At 37.0% G+C, this 22,952-nt stretch overlaps 2 protein-coding genes and 1 long non-coding RNA gene across 5 annotated transcripts in view; all 3 read left to right on the top strand.

The window, feature by feature from the left end:
- LOC144643339 (melanocortin receptor 5-like) overlaps positions 1–22,952 on the top strand; it is a 213,471-nt gene that overhangs the window by 96,145 nt on the left and 94,374 nt on the right. The window lies entirely within an intron of this gene.
- Positions 1–22,952, top strand: part of LOC144644170 (uncharacterized) — a 128,750-nt gene that overhangs the window by 97,342 nt on the left and 8,456 nt on the right. The gene's annotated exons all lie outside the window — the stretch shown is intronic.
- On the top strand, positions 1,284–18,906 carry LOC144642582 (cyclic AMP-dependent transcription factor ATF-6 alpha-like). 3 transcript variants are annotated; one of them, XM_078501572.1, is made up of 18 exons: positions 1,359–1,377; positions 3,578–3,822; positions 3,931–4,007; positions 4,891–4,975; positions 5,129–5,211; positions 6,210–6,450; positions 7,226–7,293; positions 7,688–7,771; positions 8,461–8,538; positions 13,638–13,745; positions 14,359–14,465; positions 15,089–15,517; positions 15,822–15,909; positions 16,428–16,504; positions 16,594–16,662; positions 16,835–16,901; positions 16,999–17,080; positions 18,143–18,906. In XM_078501572.1, the coding sequence occupies exons 2-18, from the start codon at positions 3,738–3,740 to the stop codon at positions 18,358–18,360; spliced, it is 2,046 nt and encodes a 681-aa protein (XP_078357698.1). In that variant the 5' UTR covers positions 1,359–1,377; positions 3,578–3,737; the 3' UTR covers positions 18,361–18,906. The 3 variants fall into 3 exon arrangements, with proteins under 3 accessions (XP_078357716.1, XP_078357698.1, XP_078357707.1); XM_078501590.1 differs by lacking the exon at positions 3,578–3,822 and having other exon boundaries at positions 1,284–1,377; XM_078501581.1 differs by lacking the exon at positions 1,359–1,377 and having other exon boundaries at positions 3,556–3,822.

Raw genomic sequence — 22,952 nt, 5'->3', positions numbered from 1 at the left:
TTCGCTGTCAGTGAATTTTTAATTTTCCACCTCCTCCCCTTCCGCCTGCCTGTGGATTACTGCCGTAGTTTACCTATATATTATGTATTTTGTGCTTTACTGTTTTATTTACAATTTTAGTAGGTGGCGGTTTTCCCCCCACCTTTGCTGAGTAGATATCTGTTTAGTGTATATCGGCAGATCTTGAAAATAAACTTCGTCACCTTAGGTGGCCAAATTTACTCCAACCAAAGACTCTGTGTTTTATTAAGTAGCCCTCAGCAAACGAGTGCGACACCATGCAGAGCTCTTGATCGCGCATAGTTTATCCCTTTTCCTATATTGTTATAAAATGTCTTGTTATAAAAGGGGTTTTAAATAATACAGATTATGGTTTTATCGCTAAGTTGTTAATCGATCGCCAGGGAAGCTGAATAAATACCAAAACATATCTTCGTCTCTATTCCTTTGTTGTCGCCAAATTGAAAAATATATTTCTCATAATACTAGTTGCGAAAAACTTGTTTGATTAATGTACGTCAAGAGCAAATCACCAAAAAAGTGCTCAGCTCCCTGATGCAGCGGGGCATCTAGATGTTCACGAAAAGTGGGGAAGGCGGAGTAAAGATGGGGGTGGGAGGGTGAGGGACTGAACTTTAATCCGGACACTTTGCGCCCTAAAAGTGTTCTTTGTAAGAGCGGGGGGACCGAGCCCCCTAGGTACCCCTCCCCTCTCTTAGATCGGTCACTGAACTGATAATGACGGTGCAGAAAGAGCTTATGTATTGCAGATTATAAAGTTGTTTTTCCAATGTATTCAGATCTATTCTGAACATAGCGATCGATCACCAATAGTACATTTGTGCACCATTCGAGAATACATGAGGACGCGTCTCATGCTTGCATTTCTCCTGGAACAGTTTTAAGACTGAGTGACTAAATTGGGTACTTAACACGAAGACGCGCTATAAAAGGAATAGCTCCTACCCATCTTTCTTTGCGCGTCTTCGTGTTCAAATGATTACAGGGACGCCTCAACTGTACACTGTAGAGACAATCAATCGAGCAAATTTATCACACAATACAGTTGCCAAATGTTCAGTGAAATTATTTAAAGCTCGCGGATGACCCGGAACTCGAAAGGCAACTTGATTCCTTATTTCGGCTCTTTTGTGGTCTTGATGTTGAAAGTTATGAGGAACATAGTTTAGGGGGCGTTTTGAAATATATCTTTTCATGGTATGATGGGTATTTATCAGCTGTTAATGAGAAAAAAGAAAGATCGGTTTACAACGACAAGGGAGCTCGCGCGCGACATGCAAGTGTTAGAAATTGCAGACTTTGATACTTTGGGGTCTTTGGGAGAGTAAGAGGGGGAATCGTTTCGAAGCTCGTATGGTAAGTAACACAAATGAATTTCTGAAGACTTTTAGAAACAATTCTACTCTAAGCCTCCGTGAAAATAGCCTAGTACTGTCCTAGTCAACAAGCAGCAAGCCAGGCAAGCTATAAATATACGCAAGTTTAGATCACGAGTTGTGGGGGTTACGCCCGAGGATAATGCGGATAATGCGTTGCGTGCATTGTCAGACCTCGCCAAACGGTGAGGTTATTTAATATAAACTTGTGCTAAAGATTTTCATTTAAGGCTTGATTTTGACTCTGAAACACAATAAATGAATTCGCTCAGCTATTTGGGGGACTAAAATACTATTTGACGGGGATAAGACCCAAAGTCGAACTTTTCTAGATCAATGTGTGCAATAACAATCGCTACATGAAAGGTCAAACTGTCAAGTAATTAGCTCAAGTGTCATGTTTTCAAGCCGCTCTCGATTTTTTCCGTTTTATTTACCCAAGCTAGTTTTTCGATAAAAGCTAAGATGAAGTGATACTTTTAGTCAGAATCGAAAAATAGTTTTGACAGCCTAATCCATGTACCAGATTGACTGTTTGACTCACGAAGTTGACCTAAATTTAGGCGTGATGCAACTTGGCCGAAGCGTATAATTTTGAAAATTTGATAAAAATTCAGATTTAAATTTTATTCGGATCTGACAGCGTTAATTAACTGTTGAAAGATGATGTTTTAATACTATGTACCAGCCTTCGCTGCTACGGATCATATTTTTTTATGGCTCACCTTCGAGAAAAGTGGTATTTTAGAGCCGAATTTGGCGCTTCGAGCGGCCAAATTCGAAGAGCCGTCTCGACGAAAAAAATAAAAATCGAAACAATCTCAAAGGCACATTTTTGAAACAAGTTAGTAGAAGCCTTTATCCTGACAATGTTTGAGAAAATCGATTTTTTTTTATCTTGCATAGGTACAGGCGATCCTAAGAGCAGGACGCTCTTAAGGCGGGCCGCGACCAAAACACACGCGCAAAACACACGCGCGCGCTTTTTTGCTACGCTTTGCAGTAGTAGTTATACCCAATAACTGCTTTGTATGCCACGAAAAAGCGAAATCAAGTACTGCTGTACACAATTCAGTAAACAAGAAGTACAACAGAGCAGAGGTGTCAGTCAAATGAGTGAAATTTTAAGAGGTTTAAAGAAAGGATAGAAGAAAGAAAATATATTTTTGGAACATCACCAGACAGTTGCCCCGAATACAAGAGCGCCCCAGGTTGTCACAGCGTCTGTTTGGTGTCCATTCACCAATTTTTAACATTTAATTCTAATTTTAAAATTACATTTAATCTCCAATATTTCTTATTTCTCTAAATTTTACTCGTAATCCTTTGAGTAAAACCATCTCCTCCCAAACATCCCCAACAAATCACAAAAAATTTTACAAAACACCGAAAAACATAGATTTGTGTAATAAGCATAGAGTTTTTGAATTGCTCAACTCATGTTAAGTGGTGTAAAAACAGTCCTCAGATGAATCAATTCTGGATAAAATGATCAGCTTTGAATACATTAAACCAGGAGCACATTAACTAATTCATTCCTGGTGTGTACATTCTAGTTCTTACAGTGTAGTAAATAATAAAGCTGGTAAATTTACTAGGTTGATGTGTGGCACGCGTCCTGCATTCTGCTGGAATCAGCAATGTCGAAATCATCAAATGTGTAGTAAATAATAAAGATGGTAAATTTTAAGCTCGGTGATAAATAGTGAAGATGAATTTATCACCGAGTCACGAGCAGGGGGCAAAGAAAAATTCTGAGTTCCCGACGGGAATCGAACCCATGGCCTCCCAGATACCGGTTGGGCGCTCTAACCAACTGAGCTACGAGAGACCCGTGGAGAGCTGGGCCATTTATACGAGTCGCTCGTAGCTCAGTTGGTTAGAGCGTCCAACCGGTATCTGGGAGGCCATGGGTTCGATTCCCGTCGGGGATTCAAAATTTTTCTTTGTCCCATGCCCGCGTCATTGTTAAAAAATTCGTCTTCATTATTCATTCCTGATTGTCAACTCGAATACCCTATATTCTGTAATTCTTTTCTTCAGCCATTTTGTTTTTCTGTGCTTTCAAATGTCATGAATACATTTGTGTCGAATTCCCTTCCTGTTTCCAACAGGAAGAGCTAGGAAGCATATAATTCAATTCCACTTCCGCTTTTCTTTTTTTCCAATTCCGTTCCCAGGATACCTCACGCGCCAAGTTTTTGGCCGCGCGAAATCTGGACCCGAATTCAACCGGTATTTCATCAGTGATGAATCAGTCTTGAGCTGTTGTAAAGTTTGTATCTCAGGGTTTTGTGCTGTATTTATAGTCGGTGTTGGGGGGTTTTAAACGTGTTAAAGATGATGTCTCAGACAGAACTTTTAGCCTGGTCAGAGCCGGACACGAAATTTTTCGCCGACAATCTGCTAGGAGTTGAAGATTGGGGTAAGGTTTTGTTGCACGCGTCTATCGATCTGTTGAAAGCCGAATTTCATTACGTTACTACAATCTACTTTGCGTGGTTATATCTCATCATTTTCCTGTATTTATTAGGAGACAGTATCGCTGATGTGAAATTTAACCCAGACGACTTTTTTATGGGAGGGGAAGACCAAGATTTGGAGCTAGAAGTAAGTGTATTGAAACTTGCAAAAATTCTCGATCGCTCTGGATCTCAGTAGGCGGTGTATTCGAGGTTGCGTGAGGCAGCAATGCGTGAACATTCATTTTCGCTTGAAGGATACGAGCTCTCTTCAAGCTGTGAAGCCGACTTTCTTGGCTTTATCAGCTTGTTTTCAAAGTTTAAGTTGAGCTCTATTCAGAGATTTCGCATAATAAGTTAGCAGTTGTTTGTTGTGAGGTCTCTAAACTGGGGTGAAACTTGAGAGGTCGCGTCTTGTAACTTCCGCAAAAAGCGGACTGAGGAAGTTTAATGAAATAAACTCGATATCTTTTAAATGCTGCTCTTGTAAAGAAACCTTGCTTTCGTCTTTTTCATTCAGTAAGGAATGTCACAATAAAGGACTGCTTAACAAAAACAGTTTAGCAAAATTTTAATCTTGAATTCAGTTAAATGCCGCCAGCTGTTTGTGTGTCATTGAGAACTCTAACAGATCAGAGGATTTGGTGTTTAAGTTAGTTGCACGGAATGTGTAACGAGGTTTTCTCTCGACAGTCTGGGCCACAAATTTAGTTTATGGGTTACCACCATTTCTGTTAATTTTCTGCCGTTAAAATTCCATGTGTTAGAACATTGATCATGAACGACAAAGCCTATTGTGTAACCTTGCAGTGTAAATGGATAAGCTCCTAGACGACGGCGAACAGTGTAAACTATTTTTTATATTGAATTGATTATTTTATGTCGAAATACGTGTCGAATGTTGTTAAATTAATTTTCTTGGACGAACTGTGTTAAAAGGCTGCTCCGATTTCTTTTCTAGTGTCAAATTTATATGTGCGTGCGATTTTTCTTGCAATTTTAATGAAACATGTTCCCTTGTTTTCTTACAGAATAAAGATGATCACCTGAACGAGTTTTTATCAAGTCTGGGCGATCCTTCTTCTCCTGTTATAGAAGATTTCGATTTTACTTCGGGTAAGAATCAAGTCCTCTTTTCTCTCTTAATTACTACACTGTTCGATGTAGTGGGATTTGTTCGTATTATTTATTCAGCTCTCTGTTGCTCCATTGTCACGTTTTCGCTTGATTTAGACAGCCGCTTTAACTGCTTTTTCTGTCACTCAACAGGTGTTTGTATTAAAGAGGAACCTCTTTCTCCTTCATCGTCTAATTCATCTTTTGCTTCTCTGCCAAGTTCACCAGAGAATCAGGTATTATAATAGGTTTTTTTAAAACATCTAGTATTTGGTATTGCAAGTTGTAAAACCATACTGAAGCGTTTCAAATAATATCTGAATCCCTTGATACAAACATATTCTGTTTCACGCGAAGTTTAACAAATTAACATAATTTGTTTTCGTGTGTGACGTCCATTGGCAATGACGTAAATGCAGAGTTTTGTAAAAAAGTTTAAATTGCATAAAAATTTATTACCAGATTACTACATCAAAATATGCTTGAATAGATTGTCTGGTTTTCACTGTCTTTTACAAACTTACAAACCAAAACATAACGTGCAATGAATGTAAACCTTACAGTGTAATTATCAAACAACAAATTTTGGATGCCCATCAGACCACATGGTTTCCGCATACAAATTATATGACCATTTTTATTATGTTGCCCTAGGCAACATAATTCTCAATCTTGCAATCATGGCGATCTTGAGTCAAATTTAGACTCTCCTTTTGCTCAGTGAAGCTTCCTGTTACAATGTGTCTTATTTACAAGTGTTTTTTTCTACACGTATGATTTTAAACTTCTTTTTGTTTTTAATAATTTTAATCACTTCCATTCAATCACTTTATGGTGAATGGCCTTTCTTCCAAACTTAATGATGTTACACTGTAGACAAAAATAAATACAAAGAGAAGATAAAAGGAATTGCAGTTGTAGTCAAATGGTGTTCTAGTCAAAATTGCCTTTTGTTAATTTCGCCTCTTCAATTACAAAATTTAATAAAGATTTTCAACTTGAAAACATGTTTTGCTCTTTGAAATTGCCTAGAATGTTCACTTACACTTTACATCTACGCATTAAAAGTAACTAAAAATTTCTTGAAAGAAAGCTACATTCTGTTGGTTTGGAATTATCCTAACAGTCATGTGCCATTACACCCTGTTTTTCCACTATTGTTTATATTAGAAATTGATTATTTTACATTTTAATTGGAAAGAGGTTGATTCATGTGCTTTTGCCTTTGTTTCAGTTTCTTATAAATGGAGAAAGTTCACCGGTCCATCAGCCAAATGTGGATTTTGAATTGTCGCAAAACAGCTTACTCCCTAGTCCTTCATATATCAAAACAGAAGCAACTCTCACACCAGTTCAATGCAATGTTAAACAAGAGAAAGTACCCATACAGTCATGTGGAGTCAAATCTATTCAACCAATGCCTGTCGGCATTCAGAAGCCTCAGCTTGGACAGCTAAATACTAAGCCTGCTGGAGGTACTTGCAAAACTAGTTAATTATGTTGTGGTTTAAATTGCAGTAACTTTGGATTTTTGACTCGACTTTGTGTTTTTCTTTGATTTACTTTCAAAAAACTTTTTTTCCAACATTTGAGTTGTTAAACTCAGGGTGCGGCTTATGGGGGGGGGGGGGGGGGTTTCCCGGGGGTGTGATTTTTTTTTTAAAATTTTTCAAGCCAGTTTGATTTTTATTTTCTTTTGTTTTAGATTATGAGATTATGATAATAAACGAGACAATGAAAAGTAAAAATCTAACTGATTTGAAAAAATTTAAACCAAAGTGAAGCTAAACCACATCATATACAGCCTGAATTAACACATTAAAATATTTTGTAAAATGTTCAAGGAATTGCTTGCACTAGCATTTATCAGTTTTTTTTTTTTTTTTTGTTAGCTAAAAAAAAAAATCACGGCTTACATGTACTGTAGGTCATGCATTTGCTTCACAGAGATACAGTGTGCTTTTACATGTATACAATGTATGTACATAATGTCATGTAATGCAGGACCAATTTCTTGAACAATTTTAAAGAAAATAGCAAACTTCCATTATTGGGTTATACATGTATTAGCACTTTAATTTGATTTTTTGGGAGAGTTTTAGACGAGTACACAGCACGCTTCTCTAGTGTACTCTTTTTCCTCACAATTAGTCAGATTTCCTTACAGTGGCTCAGGTGTGGTTAAATAATTGGTAAAACAGTTTCCAATATTCTAACTATAATTAAATGGTATGTTCCTCTGTACTGTAGGTATTCCAGTCTACATTCCTTGCACTGGTTCATTGCCAACCAATGGTGTGGTATCTGTTGTCGTTGGGGTAGGTTGTGTTCAAATTCTTTTCAAATAAATTAAAAATGTGTTAAAAAATTTTTTTTAAGTTATTTTATGAGTTTATGAGGAAAAGGAAAAGCCTTTTGTATAACTGTGAATTCAAACCATACATGACAAAAACAACTACACAAAAATTATATGTAATGTAATATGGTCACCTAAATGTACAGTCAGCTCACTCACACGTTGTTACAATTGGTGTTTGCAGTACTTTTTTTATCAAACAAACATATATTACGGTATAATTGTAATAAATAGTACTGTCTGGTGTTTGGTAGAAGTTCTTTGTTACATGTAGTTATGAATTTGTGAGTAAATACATGTCTCAATATTGATCTGTTTAATAAATTTATTAAGCTTTTCTTTTCTAATTATTTTAGAAAAATGTAACTCCTTCAATACCCAAGACAGTCAGTGTTGGTGTAACTGGATGTAGTAATAATTCTTCTTCAGATTCAACTGATGTAAGTACAGTACATGTACCTGTACCTCCAATTGAAGGGCTTGTTGGGAAAAGGGCGGTCATGATTTTTTACTAAAAGTGAACATCGCAGAAACAACTCGAAATTTCACATGTAGGTTTGTTTATGTCTGCGAAACATTGTCCTGTTTCTATTTCTGATGGGTTTTGCTTCATTTTCAAAAAAATAACATAATCATGCAAAAGACTTGGTTTGTCCAGTCGGTGTCTTTTGGAGTTCCTTTGTTGCGCTTTTAAAACAAAGGAAATCCTAAAGACACAGGCTTGAAAAACCGAGTTATTTGCACAGGTTATCTCTCGGAGAAGAAACAGAAGCTAGGGGAAATGAATACAGTAAAATGTTGAACACATGTAAACAATCCCGCACGCGAAATTTGGATTTTTTTTTGACAATTTTCATTTCCAGCCAAAATCACTAACGCCCTTTTTGCACCAAGCCATTCTTGAAATTGCATGTTGAACTTTATGAAACATTCATCTTCTAGATGACAAATCAAAAAAAACTGTATTTACTTGGTAGCAAGGTTTGTTTTAAAAATGTGTTACATGTACAAATTTATGCACATGAGTTTGGAGAATGTCTTCTGCATATATTGTACTATAGATGCTTAAATTTTTGATATAGATGTGAGTGTATCAAGTTGCACAAAGAAGCATTTATTTTCTTTGCAGGTAAAACTTTTAAAAAGACAACAGCGAATGATAAAAAACAGAGAGTCTGCATGCCTATCAAGAAAGAAAAAGAAGGAGGTAAGATCATAAGTATCATAGAGATCATAATTTATAAGAGCAGTATACAGTTCAGGTACAGTACATGTAGGTCCCTGTTAATCTGAGGACCCACTAGTGACTGAGGGCCAACATTATTTGGTAAAAGGGTTCTTTAGTACAAATAAATGACTCACTGAATTCTTCTTTGGGGAAAAAGGAAGTTGAGTGTAAATGACATTTTCTTGGGGTAACCGAGGTTCTTTGCATTCCTCCACCTCCCTAGTCAGGAATAGAAGTAAGCTTTCTATACAACGTACATGTTATGATGTACATGTATTAAGAGGCTCCGACTGAGAATATGAAGAATCGTTGGACAGGCTGGGGAAATCGAAAATCTTGAAACTTTGCCTGAATAACACCTTTGGGGAACTATGTTCGAAAATATTATTCTCATCTTCTAGGAATTTATGGTTTTCGAGAAATTAAGAAAAAAACGAAAATAACGGTTTTAGCTCATTAAATATGCAAAAATATGCGTAAAAAAGGCAAAGTTCTCGATATTCCTATAAGAGCAATTTTCAATGCTTTGAATCGAAATAAACTTAAAATAATAGCTTGACCTTTCTTCTACCAGGCAACATAAACTTTCAATTTTTTCCGGCTATTTTGAGGTTTCCTTCGCCTTTTAAAATATTGCTTTATCAAGCACTTTGGGAAAGGGCAAAAATTGAGAAACTTTGGAGGCCGAAAAAGCACCTTGATATGTCCGATATCGAGTCAAACTAAACACTGTGCAAAAACGCAATGTCTCTTCTGTTATAATATCAAATAAAAAATCTGGGTACTCAAGATTCACGCAAATGAGAAACGAAAGTTTACGACCTCCTCGTGTCTAATTTGCATAAAGCTAATTTTTGAATTTGTTCTCCGCTAAGTGATCTGGTTCGCTAAATTTAAATTTGGGAGCTATGATTTGCACAAAGAAAGCAAGTTTAAACTTTATTTGATTTTTTTGACGTCTTATGCCTATCAACAGGTTATATAGACGCGAAGAAAGAAGAAACAACAGTAAAATTATCGACTGAGCTCATTGCGTGACCTGCGTCACGGTATGAATTTTCTTGTCAATAATTGAATTAAAAAGATCGGAGGAAAGATTTGTTTGTTAGGACTCTTACATTTCAAATTTAAGATTAAAGATTAAGATAATAATATCATTCACTTACCTGAAATTAGGAATGATTTGTATATTTTATTTACTCGCATAACTGACGTCAAAAATATAAATCGTGTAGTTATTATTAATTTGGAAGTTTACTTTTTACGAACATAAACGTAAATAATTATTAAAACTATGATGGACATATATCGCTGTTAGATCCGTTCAGTTGTCATTAATGGAAATAAAATACGAAAATTTTCTCATCTTGTTTTAAAACAACTATATAAAAGGTTTCGATCGAGCAAAAACCATTCATTCATTCAGATGTACATCACAAAATTAGATTAAAGAGACCGAACATGTACACAGCTACAGGACCCGGCGGCAGGACATTTAACACAAAGCACGAAATTTTTCGGCTGAAATTTAAAAATAGAATGACCCTTTACAGTTGTGCCTCTCTTGTTGGTGGGGCTTGGTCCAAGCCCAGAAAATCCAGAATTTGTCCAGTTTGTCACAAAATGTTCAGCAGGCATGAGTTAAATTTTGCGTGTGATTTTTCCATCGCCTGTGCTCATTAAAAGCAAGCGTCCGGGCACGATTTCAAAACAAGTGAAATCTTGGGTTGTAGAATGCGTGTTAAGTTAAAGCATAGTTAGTAGAACAGTCAATGAAAACTAATACTCTGCCTTTGAAGGCGCATTTAATACTTGTGATAAAATTTTACTTATTTGCTTGTAACTTGAAACCCGAGACGTCGCGAAACCGCAAAACTTTGATTAGCCTGCGGTACTGTTGGGCTTTTTTAAAAGTGCCCAACAGCAAGCGCTTGTTCTGAAGGCTAGTAGGGTAAGGTCAACTGTCATTTTATAACTTAAAACCAATATTAAATTTACAATATTAAAGAAAGTGTTTTAACTTAAAAGTCTAGGAAATACTATAGTAATCACGTAGGCTATTATTCATTAAATTTTTACTTGGAAGTTGTTACTGTGGGCTTAAACCTAAATTAAGTAACAGAAAGTTAATGCTTATGTGATCTAGCTCAAACTATACCCGTCTCTTGTAAAACAGAGCAGGGTTGCTTGCTATTCCGCGATCCTCCCGAGTGAAAGAAGGCTTATAGCTCGCAATTTCCATTGGTATAGAACATCTTGCTCTCCAGTCCGCCAGCGAAAGAGCGTGTTCTTGTATTTATGACACTGTCATATGTTCTTGGCATTCTTGCGCTACAAAAATCCCAAGGTATTGGATAGTTAAGCTTGCATTAATTCAGTTACCCAAACATAGATGTGGTTCAAAGAAAAAAAAATTACCTTACCTGTACGGGCAACTAACAATTTTCCTTCGCTATCGATGCTTTCAGTATCTGTCAGACAAGATGTAACAAAATTTGAAGTGTGCTTTTGCATGGTAATTTACAAACTGGACAAATTCTGGATTTTCAGGGCTTGGACTCCTGAAGCCCCACCAACAAGAGAGACACAACTGTAAATGGTCATTATATTTTTAAATTTCAGCCGAATAATTTTGTGCTTTGTGTTAAATGTCCTGGCGCCGAGTTCTGTCGCTATGTACGTGTTCGGTCTCTTAAAATTAAATTATAAATTAATTCAATTTTGTGATGTGCATCTGAATAAATGAATGAATGGTTTTTGCACGATCGAAACCTTTTATATAGTTGTTTTAAAAGAAGATGAGAAACTTTTCGTATTTTATTTCCATTATAAATGACAACTGAACGGAAACTAACAGCGATAAAATATATGTTTATAATATTTATGTACGTTTATGTTTATAACTGAAGTCAACTTCCAAATTAATATTAATACTACGCAAGTTACGGCTTTGACGTGAGTTACCCGCCAGAGTAAATAAAAGGTACAAATCATTCCCAATTTCAGGTAAGTGTTATCTCATTCTTTAATCTTAAATTTGAAATGCAACTGAGTCCTAACAAACAAATCAAATTCAATTGTTGACAAGAAAATTTATAACGTGACGCAGGTCACGCAATGAGCTCAGTCGATGATTTTACTGTTTTTTCTTCTTTCTTCGCGTTTATATAACCTGTTGATAGGAATAAGACGTCAACAAAATCAAATAAATTTTAAACTTGCTTTCTTTGTGCAAATCATAGCTCCCAAATTTAAATTTAGCGGACCAGATCACTTAGCGGAGGACGAATTCAAAAATTAGCTTTATGCAAATTAGACACGAGGAGGTCGTAAACTTTCGTTTCTCATTTGTGTGAATCTTGAGTACCCAGATTTTTTATTTGATATTATAACAGAAGAGACATTGAGCTTTTGCACAGTGTTTAGTTTGACTCGATATTGGACATATCAAGGTGCTTTTTCGGCCTCCAAAGTTTCTCAATTTTTGCCCTTTCCCGAAGTGCTTGATAAAGCAATATTTTAAAAGGCGAAGGAAACCTCAAAATAGCCGGAAAAAATTAAAGGTGTATGTTGCCTGAAAGAAGAAAGGTCAAGCTATTATTCTAAGTTTATTTCGATTCAAAGCATTGAAAATTGCTCTTATAGGAATATCGAGAACTTTGCCATTTTTACGCATATTTTTTGCATATTTAATGAGCTAAAATCGTTATTTTCGTTTTTTCTTAATTTCTCGAAAACCATAAATTCCTAGAAGTTGAGAATAATATTTTCGAACATAGTTCCCCAAAGGTGTTATTCAGGCAAAGTTTCAAGATTTTCGATTTCCCCAGCCTGTCCAACGATTCTTCATATTCTCAGTCGGAGCCTCTTAAGGAGGCTCAATGTAGTTTTTTTTAGCCAAAGGGTGGTTGTTTTGAAAATTAAAATTATCGAGAAAGCCAATGTTCGATTTTTGCCAAAATACACCATAATGATCAAATATGACCAAATTTTAATTTTTTACCCGTCACTTTGTCACAAAGGTTACCATAGCAATGATTGACGTTTTCTTTTGTTCTTAAACAAGCTTGATTTTCTCTAAATCTAGATTGACTCTTGGTATTCATTTTTTATATGTTCAAGTATAGTAGATTGACTACCTGTACACAAAATTTTAGAAAAATTTGTAAAAGCGTTTTAGAGTAAATCAAGAATGAAGGTTTTGGTATTTTCTTATAATTTTCTACAATCGGCAGTCGATATATTTTAACAAATTAAAGCAAAAAGTCTTTCGCTTTTAGTTATTGGTCTTTTGTGGTGTACGTATTTATATTTCAGTGAAAGTAACTGTGCTCAAATAATACGAAACAATTTTAAAGCGCCTATTTTATATTAAAATGGTGTTTTTCTGAAAATTTCATTCTTGATTTACTTGAAAATTTCGTCAACAGTTAGTCAATCTACTAAACTTTAACATATCAAAAAATAAACACCAAGAGTCAATCTAGATTTTGAGAAAATCAAGCTTGTTTGAGAACAAAAGAAAACGTCAATCGTTGCTATGGTAACCTTTGTGACAAGGTGACGGGTAAAAAATTAAAATTTGGTCATATTTGATCATTATGATGTATTTTGGCAAAAATCGAATACTGGCTTCCTAGATAATTTTAATTTTCAAAACAACCACCCTTTGGCTAAAAAAACTACATCGAGCCTCCTTAAGATCTGGAGATTTTTATAAAGGAGGAAATATAATATACATTAACATAACTGGCCCATTTCCCCCATCGGGGTAAAGGCCATAAGTCGTAAATACATAAAATGTTTATTTTATTATCAATACAAAGGATAACAGCCCCCACAATCATATTCAGTGCATATGTACAAATTCCCCTGAATACAAATGTAGGAGACGCAATCAAAATGGGATCCCACAATACACTGTTAACCATGCTATATGTACATGTACAACTGTATGTATCCCAGATAATAAATTTCTCATATCTTCAAAATTATTTTCAATCAATCTACAGCCACAATTTATATAATATAACATGACCAACAAGATAATATTATATAATTGTTTTCTCATTAAACAGTACTTGCAAAGCCTTGAAAACAAAGTAAAGGAGATTTCCAATGTGAATGAATCATTGAGAGTGCAAAATGAAAGCTTAAAAAGAAGAGTAAATGAACTAGAGGTAGAGGTAGGTACTGGCTAAATGTCTTATTTTTTTTAGTAAGCCTTGAGTAGCCTGAATATGGGTACATGTATTTTAATAATGTGTTGTTACTTCACACAAACATGAGGTACATGTAATGAACAGTAAATACAAAGTCCTCATCTTAACATCAAAGATTATGGAAGCAGTTGTTGTTTTGATGCAAATTTGGTTCCGTACTCTTATGTGTAACAGCGTTTGTTTTCCTTTTCCCCATTACTATCTGTGACAACTTTTGCTTGTTAATGTTAGATTAGAAAAGTTGCAACACTCATAGTCTTTCTTTAGAGTTTTTCCCTCTGTAAATTTCTTCAATAATGAATGCATGAATGATAAAAAACGGATTTAAACTGATGACAAGAAACCACACCAGCAAATATTCTTTACATGTATGTCAATAAGATCAGACATTTTTTAAGTGCTTCAAAATATAGAAAAACTGTTGCACTTCATATGTAGATAGAAGAAAAATTAAATAAATTGGAGGGGAAATGTACAATCTACAATAAAAACTTAACATGCATTGTAGATGCATTTTATATATTCCATTCTCATTATCAGAATCTTAGTGTACATTTTTTCTAAATTTTTTGAACAGAACACCCTTTTGCGCAGTAAACACCCAGAGTTGACAAGCACCATAAAGAAATCCACATGTGTCTTAGCTGTTGTTTTGTTTGTAGCTTTAAATATCGGACCTTTCAGGTAAGAAGTCATTAGTAAGAATTTTTTTCCTATCTAGCAAGTACATGTGCATATGTACATAATGTGTAAAAATATTGTACTTGTAATCTAAAATGTCTTCAAAACACAGCCACAAAATGTGCGATGAAGTTTCAGCTTGTCTCAAGTCTCTAATTTCTCTTCAGAACAAGAGACTTCCACATATTACATGTACTACATGAATAGTGAGTCTACATGTACATGTAATGTGTGTGTCAAAATGTCAGCACACTTTGACACACAGTTTTTAGCTGTGTTGTGAAAATATTTTGCCTTTTAAAAATTGTGTCATCAAATGTTGAGCACTGCATCTCTATTTGATTTTATTAATTGGAGTGCAGGTTTTCAGGCTTTGTGCTTGTCAGTATCTACTCTCGGCTGGTACATGAAGTTTCCCATTTCCCCTTCAGATGCATTGCCGTGCCTGGCCATGTGCTCCCAAGGTGAACCCCTTGATAATACTCCTCCACACCTATCCCTAGCTCAGCCCATCCCCTCCACACAAACTGTGGTACAGTATAATTACACCAATAAAATGCATGTATGCTTTAATGCTCTTTATTGTAGTTTATTTCCATTTTTCAATTTAATTTTTTTCATTACAGCACTGTAAAGGAGCAGTGGAAATTAAACCGACCGGATCTTCTACCGAGCTCTGCTATTCGTCACGGAAGAGCACTTCTCAATTATCAAGGAGAAGAGGATGCTAGCAACATTGATAAACCACTGGTGTTTGGTCCTGCTGTCAATCAATTTCGTGACAGGCAGCCAGTCGCCAAGGTGGACCGTAGCATGCTCAACACTTCACAGAAGAAGCCATCACCTTTGAAGAGCAGAAATACAGGCAGGAGAGACCTAATGGTGATAAAGAACAAGTGGGACTTCCTTAGTGACTCAAGACAGAAGAGAAGGAATATCAAAAGGAAGGAAAGAAATCCCAAGTCAAGAAGAAAGATTGAGATTAAACAGAAAAATGAAACATTAGATGAACAATTTTACTGCCCAAGTTATTTCAACAAGACTGAAGCAACAAGGTATTTTACTTAGATCTCATTACAAGAGAGTGTAAAATTAGTACTGAACGAGTATAGTAGTTGTTAACATTAGACGAAATTGCATTCTTACTCAGTCTTAAAAGCTTGAATTCTATCTTGCCCTTCGGACAAGCAGCCCTCAAATATTGCTTGCCTGGGCCAGTTGCATGCTTGTTTTAGTTAAGACGACTTGCATACCTAGGCCTCTAGAAATGACAACTTACTTGCCTGGCAGGAAAATCTATTGTACTTGCTTCAGACGAGCTACTGATTTCTCTAAGACAATGACGCTCTTCTCTTTCAGGATTAATGATGCTCTCGAAGGTTGGGTGAAGAGATACGAGGATCAACAAATTTTGAAACAGAGAAAGCACAAACGCAAGCAAACCAAGGTTTGATTTTACTATAAACCCAGCGTTTCTAATCAAACAAAATCGAACCAAAGTTCAATCGAACCCAATTGAAAAACGAATTAGTCGATTGGGTTCAGTAGTCGAACAAAATCGAACATCAATTTTGCTGTGAGTTCTATTATCGAACCCAATCGAACTCACTCCGATTCGATTTTGTTCGGAATCCATTTAATGATAAGGAAATCACGCAGGAGTAAACAAACAAACTTTATTGAATGGAATAAATAGAAAAACGTCCAAATATCAATTGGAAACTGACTGTCAATGTTCGGTTGCACATATTTTGTAGTGGAGAGGAAGAGACAAAGAGGCGACACCATTGCCCGCTTAAGTCATGTCCTAACTGGCCTCTTGTGTTAGTCACTTTGAACGCTCTTCCTTTGGAATCGATCTTCTTAAAAATGCGAAACTCTCTCCTAAATCAACACTAAAACGACATGTAAGTTATAGCAATGCGTGAGTTTTGTTGTTGATTGATCAAACTTCTTTTATTTCAGATGGAATCTGCTATCAAAGAGCTTGCCTTGAGACTGGCATCAAACTGCACAGCAGATGTCAAGCGAAAAATCAACAGGTTAGTACGGCTCGTGTTGTATCTAACACAGTATGTTGTATAACAAGGGGAAACACTACATGTAACTTGCTATTCTCTTGGTGATTTAGGCACAAGTTCTCACGAAAGCACAACCTGGCCTCTAAAAATGAAGTGCAGTTATTTCAAAGAGCAGACAAGTAAGTTCTTTTATTATTTATTTAATTTATTTATTTGTTTGTTTATATATTAATTTGTGAATTTAAAGACGTTTACAATTTGTGCTGTGTACCAGTTATGCTGTAAGCATGCGTTTGGTTTCCCTTTTTCTCTGAAGAAAGTTAACTGTGGGGTGCTGTTACACTTTTTCAGGTTCAAGACGTTTGAGGAGGAAATCGACAAGAAATCAGATACGTTGTATATTGTCTCTTTTCGAGGGGTAAGTTCCAAATTATCCGAACTTTTGTTTGTGAGGTTTGTCTTTGTGTCGGTGCTGGAGCGTGCTGTAAACGAATTCCTTGTGTTTTTTTATTCAGGACCATCTGGTGTTCCCTGCCACCGAATACAACGCAACACAAAGGCCCAAAATGTCTTTCATGATAATGGCTCCGCCTAACAGTAAGTTGAAATATTTATTCATATCTGCAACTACCCTCATCTCCCCTCAATTAGCACTGTAAAGCTCTAAGATTTCGGTTAATGCCCTTTCATTTACACTAAAGAAGAGGCAAACAAGGGAAGATTGCCGGTGGGACCAGCCAAATGCACGTCTGCGAAGAAGGCTGGCGGCAAACTTCTAGCATTGAAAAGTCTGTGCGTCTAATTTCTTTTCTACAGCGCTCAAGAATATTTCTACTTTCAAATCTCCATCTCCGTTAAGGGCCACCTCTCTGCAGACATTCAGTCATTTTCTGGCAAGACACTTTTCTGTGTTGATGATAATGATAATGCATTTATATAGTGCATTTTTCATATGTATATGTTCAAATGGGCTGTACACACACTGTAATTATACTACACACAAAGGCCAGACCACAACACCGGGAACTTCGTGCCCTACTCTTTGCGAATAGTGTGTCGATTCTTTAACGTCCCCTGCTATAAGACTGAGGATACAAGAGACGGGACCAACGGTTTATCTTCCATTTCCGAGAAGACTAGAATATCTAGCCATTTGCAGATGTAAATACAAAGAGAACACAATTTCTTCAGTTATTTTAAGACCCTGAATGTTGGTCCGGTCTGGGGCTCGAACCCTCGACCTCCCGCACAGCAGTCTGGCGCTCTACCAACTGAGCTAACCAGGCGGCGGTTGTAGAGTGCGCATCTTTTGTTAGAGGATAAATGATCGTGATCCCAAGGGTGTCTTTAAATGGATGTTCAAACTGGGTTCCTGGGCCCGGTTGCATAAAAATACTTAATATTACGGGCGATTTTCTGCAACAGCTCTCTGCGTTCCGGTTAATGTTTTCAAAGCGTTTTCAATTGGTGTTTCCAGTGCTCTTTGGTACGTTTTCTCCCGATTTATCCTTGTAAGCACGGGAGAAAACCCCTCAGAGCACAGGATGTGGCTGCAGAAAATCTCACGTAATCTTAAGTATTTTTATGCAATCGGGTCCTGTCCCTTGTCAGGAATAAGAACATAGTCTGAAGTTGTCTTTGTTTTCCGTCTAATTTTAGGAACGGAATGGCAGCAGGGTACCAACAGAGACAAAGACTTGGTTACAATGATGCAGATTGACTGCCAAGTCATGGACACAAAATTTGTGAATATCAAGAAGTCGAGTATTCCCGTGCCCTCCTCTGACAGTCCTTATTTTAGTACGTCGGTACCAGTCTCTGTCCCGCAGGATTACAGCGCACCGGCTGGGAACACGTTCGTAAAACCCGCCAAATAAAATACTCTTAGTTCTTTTAAGGATTATAAAAAAAATTAAAATAAAGAAATATAATAGTATTGTTTTCATGGGCTTTATTAAGCAAAGAATGCCCATGAATTCAATTACGGGCTCCAACCATGTATACAGTAAAGGAATCGCTGTTTTTTGGGCCCTAAACTAGAGTATAATTATAATACTTGTAGGTAAATGTTTTCAACCATTTTCACTTAAAGTGTATCATGGCATAAAAAAGATGTTTCACTTTTAAAATCTAAGCACCAAACGAAAATAGTCTCCATGTCCCCCCCCCCCCCCCTTACGTACCATACATCTTCACCAAGTTAAGGAATTTCTTAGCTAACTTTGTACAGTTTTTGCACCGTGTTTTTACAGTGTTCGAGAAAGGCATGCCGTCTTGTATGACGCATTTTACTGTTGTAGAAAAAGATTGAGTGAAATCTAAAGAGGTTTCAACGCCAGATACTATTTCAAACGGAATATTTGTTTAACAAGACTTTTGTAATGTATTTGTGCAATTAAAATAAACGGAGAAGGTAACAGCAATTTGCGTCAAGATTGGTTCATCAGTTTGTGTCGTCACGCAACGCCTTTCTATTGTGTGACGACCCGAATAACGGCGGGCTGCGCAGTGTCACGATACCACCACTGTGACGATACGTTTTTTAAGGTCGTCTGTGACGATACGTTTTTTTCTTTGGGCATTGTGTAAAAACAACTTCTTAAGGTCGCGCAGGACCCTTGAAATCATTATGTATGTATTTACTTAAAGAGTATGCACGAACTGCGACGACTGAAGCCGACAACAAACGAAATATTCATGAGAATTTTTTTTCTTAGAGTTCTTTGTACAAGTAATTACGCGGTATTGTTCTCAGCCTCGCATCCCGTGCGCTGGAACATAGCGAATTATCATAATTAGATTCACAGCTTTAAATAAAGCACACGTTGTTGTAAACATCGACTCGGAAGGTCTTCGGAAGCCTCAAAACCTGCAATTTTGTGTCCAAGTTTTCTCCGCCGATATAGAATTTCAAGAGTTGATTCGCGAGGAACATAAACTTGGTGTACTCTATTGTGTTCTGGCTAGAGCGAATTTTTAAATTTCCTTCTCAAAATGAAGAGAGCATGTTTCAAAGTTTAGATTTCACATTTTTACTCTCTTAGAAGCCATTAACTTGTAGCAGTTTTTGAAATCGAAAATTTCGTTCTAGTGGGAACACAAAAGAAGTTACGATTTATCACTAGGCTATATAATCATTTAATTTGGTGCGCTGTGCTAGCTGAAAACTTGGACACAAAATCGCATTATCTTCAGTTAAACTTTTAAGGGCTTGTAACATCACAGACAACGGTCATCTCTCAGTAAAAGGACAATCATGATGTAATTCCATCATCCCTGGGTATCCTTATTAAATTTTAGAGGAATCGATATTCAAAATGTAGTGAATTAAAGCTTTACAAGACAGCACTCCAACAAGAAATTTGGCTAATGAATATATTAATGAGCAAGGGTCCTGCGCGACCTTAATTTAAGCGCGAAACGCTCTGAACTTCACTGAAATACGGGCAAATTTAGCTCGGTAGAGAAATCAACAGTCAGAAGTTTACAAAATTATATTTCACAGACTCCGTTCGAAATATATGAGAAAACAAATGGTAGGAATTTCCCAGTTAGTGCTTCAAACCACTTTTTAACGCTAAAAATATAAGGGGTACCCCCTTAAAAGCAAAACAAGGGCCTGGGTCTACCCATAAGGCCCTGGTGCCTAGGTCCCGCGCACCCATGATCCTTCGCTGGCTTTTTTTCCTTGTGCTTCAAACCCTACGGTAAGTATTTGCCCTTTATCTTGTATTTTCGCTAATTTTTTACCTTTTCAGGCTATTCCTCTGTGTTTTTGGCACAGCAGGTTTCTTTTTAGCGATATTTTGTCGCTCTTCAGATATATTGCATCGCTGAAGATATCCATTTGGCAACACAAAGTCGCATAGAAGGACTCGTTGCTGGTCGCCATCTTCCCGCCGAAACTGTTTCGGAGTCTGCCTGAAATACGTGATGAATGGTCCTGCCAAACGACGCAAAGACCTTTCACGTAGAAGACGATGATACTCTTCAGGAGATTCTTCTCTCGTCGCTGCGAACAAGTTCAGTCTGATGATCTGTCGATTATGGCTAATGACTCGTCAGGATAGAAGTTCAGCGAACCTTTGGCGACCGATAAGTCATTTGGACTTTGCTGCGCCCGTTCGAGCACCTGTGGAGCCTATTTAGGCACCCATAGAGCCTATTCAGGCACCAATATTGCCTATTCAGGAACCAATATCGCCTATTTAGGCACCAATATTGCCTATTGAGGCACCAATAGAGCCCATTGAGGCACCAATAGAGCCTATTCAGGAACCAATATCGCCTATTCAGGCACCAATATTGCCTATTCAGGCACCAATATTGCCTATTCAGGCACCAATATTGCTATTCAGGAACCAATACCGCCTATTCAGGCACCAATATTGCCTATTGAGGCACCAATAGAGCCCATTGAGGCACAAATATTGCCTATTCAGGCACCTGTAGAGCCTATTTTAGGCACCCGTCGAGCTTATTAAGGAACAAACCGAGTCTGATAGACATCTAAAGAAGCTGGGAACTCATTGCAGTCTTATAATGATGGCACTCGTAGAGACCATTTAGAAACAAACAGAGTCTGATAAGACATATCTGACGAAGCTGCAAACTTAAGTACAGTATTACAGTGATGATAATGGTCTGTTCGACTCACTTCCAAGTCGACCTCCTGGAAACCATTATCCTCTTTCCCCAAATTTGTGGATACTAACTTTTGCAAATATATATAATTATATATAAGCAATATCTTCTTATTCTGGAAGATTGGGAACTCCTCAAGTGGATGCACTATCTGCTCCCAAAACTTGATCAGCAATTGTCAAATCAAGTTTCCCTTTGAATGAGATATTCTGTCCAAGAAAGGGACAAGGTCCAATGTTCATTGTTTGCCTTGACTTCTAGAATGCCACTGGCCCCATGTATGGTGCCCCTGGTGTATGATTGTGGTCCAAATTATGTGATAACCATGCTGTAAGCTTTACCTGCTGGCAGAGCAAATGCTTTTCTGTCTATTTTGAAACATCAGACAGATATATATAAACTTTATTTTACCACAGTAAATTTGTTCAAAATTACAACTATGGCTCTTTTTGTTTTCTGCAAACAGAGTGTTTCTTGCAGCCTGAATCAGGTCGTAACCCTTGCAGAGCTACCCTCAAGCTGTCACCAAAAAGGGAGATAGTTTTCTAAACAAAGTTATATAGTTCCTTCTTTTGTAGCAAACATCAAGGAGACAGCTTGACCAATTAGCATTCCACTTGATATGTGTATTTGCACCGTTCCAAACTTAGTTGCCAGAATTAGCGTTGACGACGGTCAAAAGGTGAAGTCAATTAGACTCGCACAGTACAATTACTCCTAGCGCCTTGTGACTTAAAAATCGCCCCAAAACCGTACCGTGTATTCTCCACCAGTCATTGCGGGTTCTCAGAAATGAGCCTTCGGTTTTTAATATACCATCCCTATATGTCTCCACCTTTACCCACGTATCAGATCAGGAGGCTCTTGTATTATTCCAGCACTTCATAGGTTACCACGAAAAGGATCTTTATGAAAGATTTCCCTTTTCACGACACGATTTTTTTCACGGAAGCTCGTTTTCCTGGTACCAAAAACCTAGGACCCATGTGTCTAGTGATAGACCCGATCAAATGAAGTTCATTGTACCGAACCTTTCCAGACGGAAAACATCAGTTGCTTAAAAGCGTCGCTTTTACCAGGAGTTTTTATGTCAAGTACATTTTTTAAGGACTCGTTCATTTCAGTTCTCGTTACGAGTTTTTTCTCAAAATTGACTATTTTTTCGTACGGGAATATGTTCCGGTTCAAGACCCGCCCATTCGGCCTGTGTTTGGCCCTACAGAATTGATTAAGCCTCTTTCAACTTTCTTCAAGTGAAAGTCTATTCAAGTCCTTATAAACCTTTGACTTCGGCAACTAAGGAAGTCGTCAAAACACTCTGAAGTGGCTCTCCACCAGTCTTAAGGTTTACAAGTAACCTTGGAAAATCAGTCATATTCCAACATCGGTGCTTACCCTCTTACTGGGTTTCATAATTGTTTTCAATGTTAGTGATTTTACCATTCCGTCAGGAAAAAGCAGCAAGATTCTACACTGTTCTCACTGTCTGCTTCGCGGAATATCACATCGCGAAGCCCATGGCTATCAAATCTTATCGTTCTGATTTTACTAGCCATTTGGCAAATGCCTGTATATTTCTCGCCTTTTGCGTTCCGGTCCTAATAAAAGCCTACAAGTGAACCTGGCGAATACCCAAATGTTTATTTGTTTGTTTGTCAGATCGACATTAAACTCAGAGACTTAAGACAGTTTCCTGTCGCATTTATTTCACGTTTAGAAGCAGATGACTGCAGATCATGAGAGAAGAAAATCGCTTAAAGGGTTTTCCATAACCTCAAAGTTTACATAAGTTTACATTACATGGTGTAATGTAAATTGATTATTA

This window comes from Oculina patagonica, chromosome 1 (genome assembly GCF_052425735.1).
Source record: "Oculina patagonica isolate OP01 chromosome 1, crgOcupat, whole genome shotgun sequence".
In the NCBI taxonomy this organism is placed as follows: Eukaryota; Metazoa; Cnidaria; class Anthozoa; order Scleractinia; family Oculinidae; genus Oculina; species Oculina patagonica.
The sequence above is the reverse complement of the archived record's forward strand: the minus strand, read 5'-3'. Positions and strand labels throughout refer to the sequence as shown.

What these genes read in the sequence shown, in the direction of transcription:
- LOC144642582 (XM_078501572.1), top strand. Translation starts at nt 3,738, where the DNA reads ATGATGTCTCAGACAGAACTTTTAGCCTGGTCAGAGCCGGACACGAAA. An exon ending in AGATTTCGATTTTACTTCGG is followed by an intron (nt 4,976 to 5,128) that starts GTAAGAATCAAG and finishes GTCACTCAACAG; the next exon opens with GTGTTTGTATTAAAGAGGAA. An exon ending in TGGTATCTGTTGTCGTTGGG is followed by an intron (nt 7,294 to 7,687) that starts GTAGGTTGTGTT and finishes TAATTATTTTAG; the next exon opens with AAAAATGTAACTCCTTCAAT.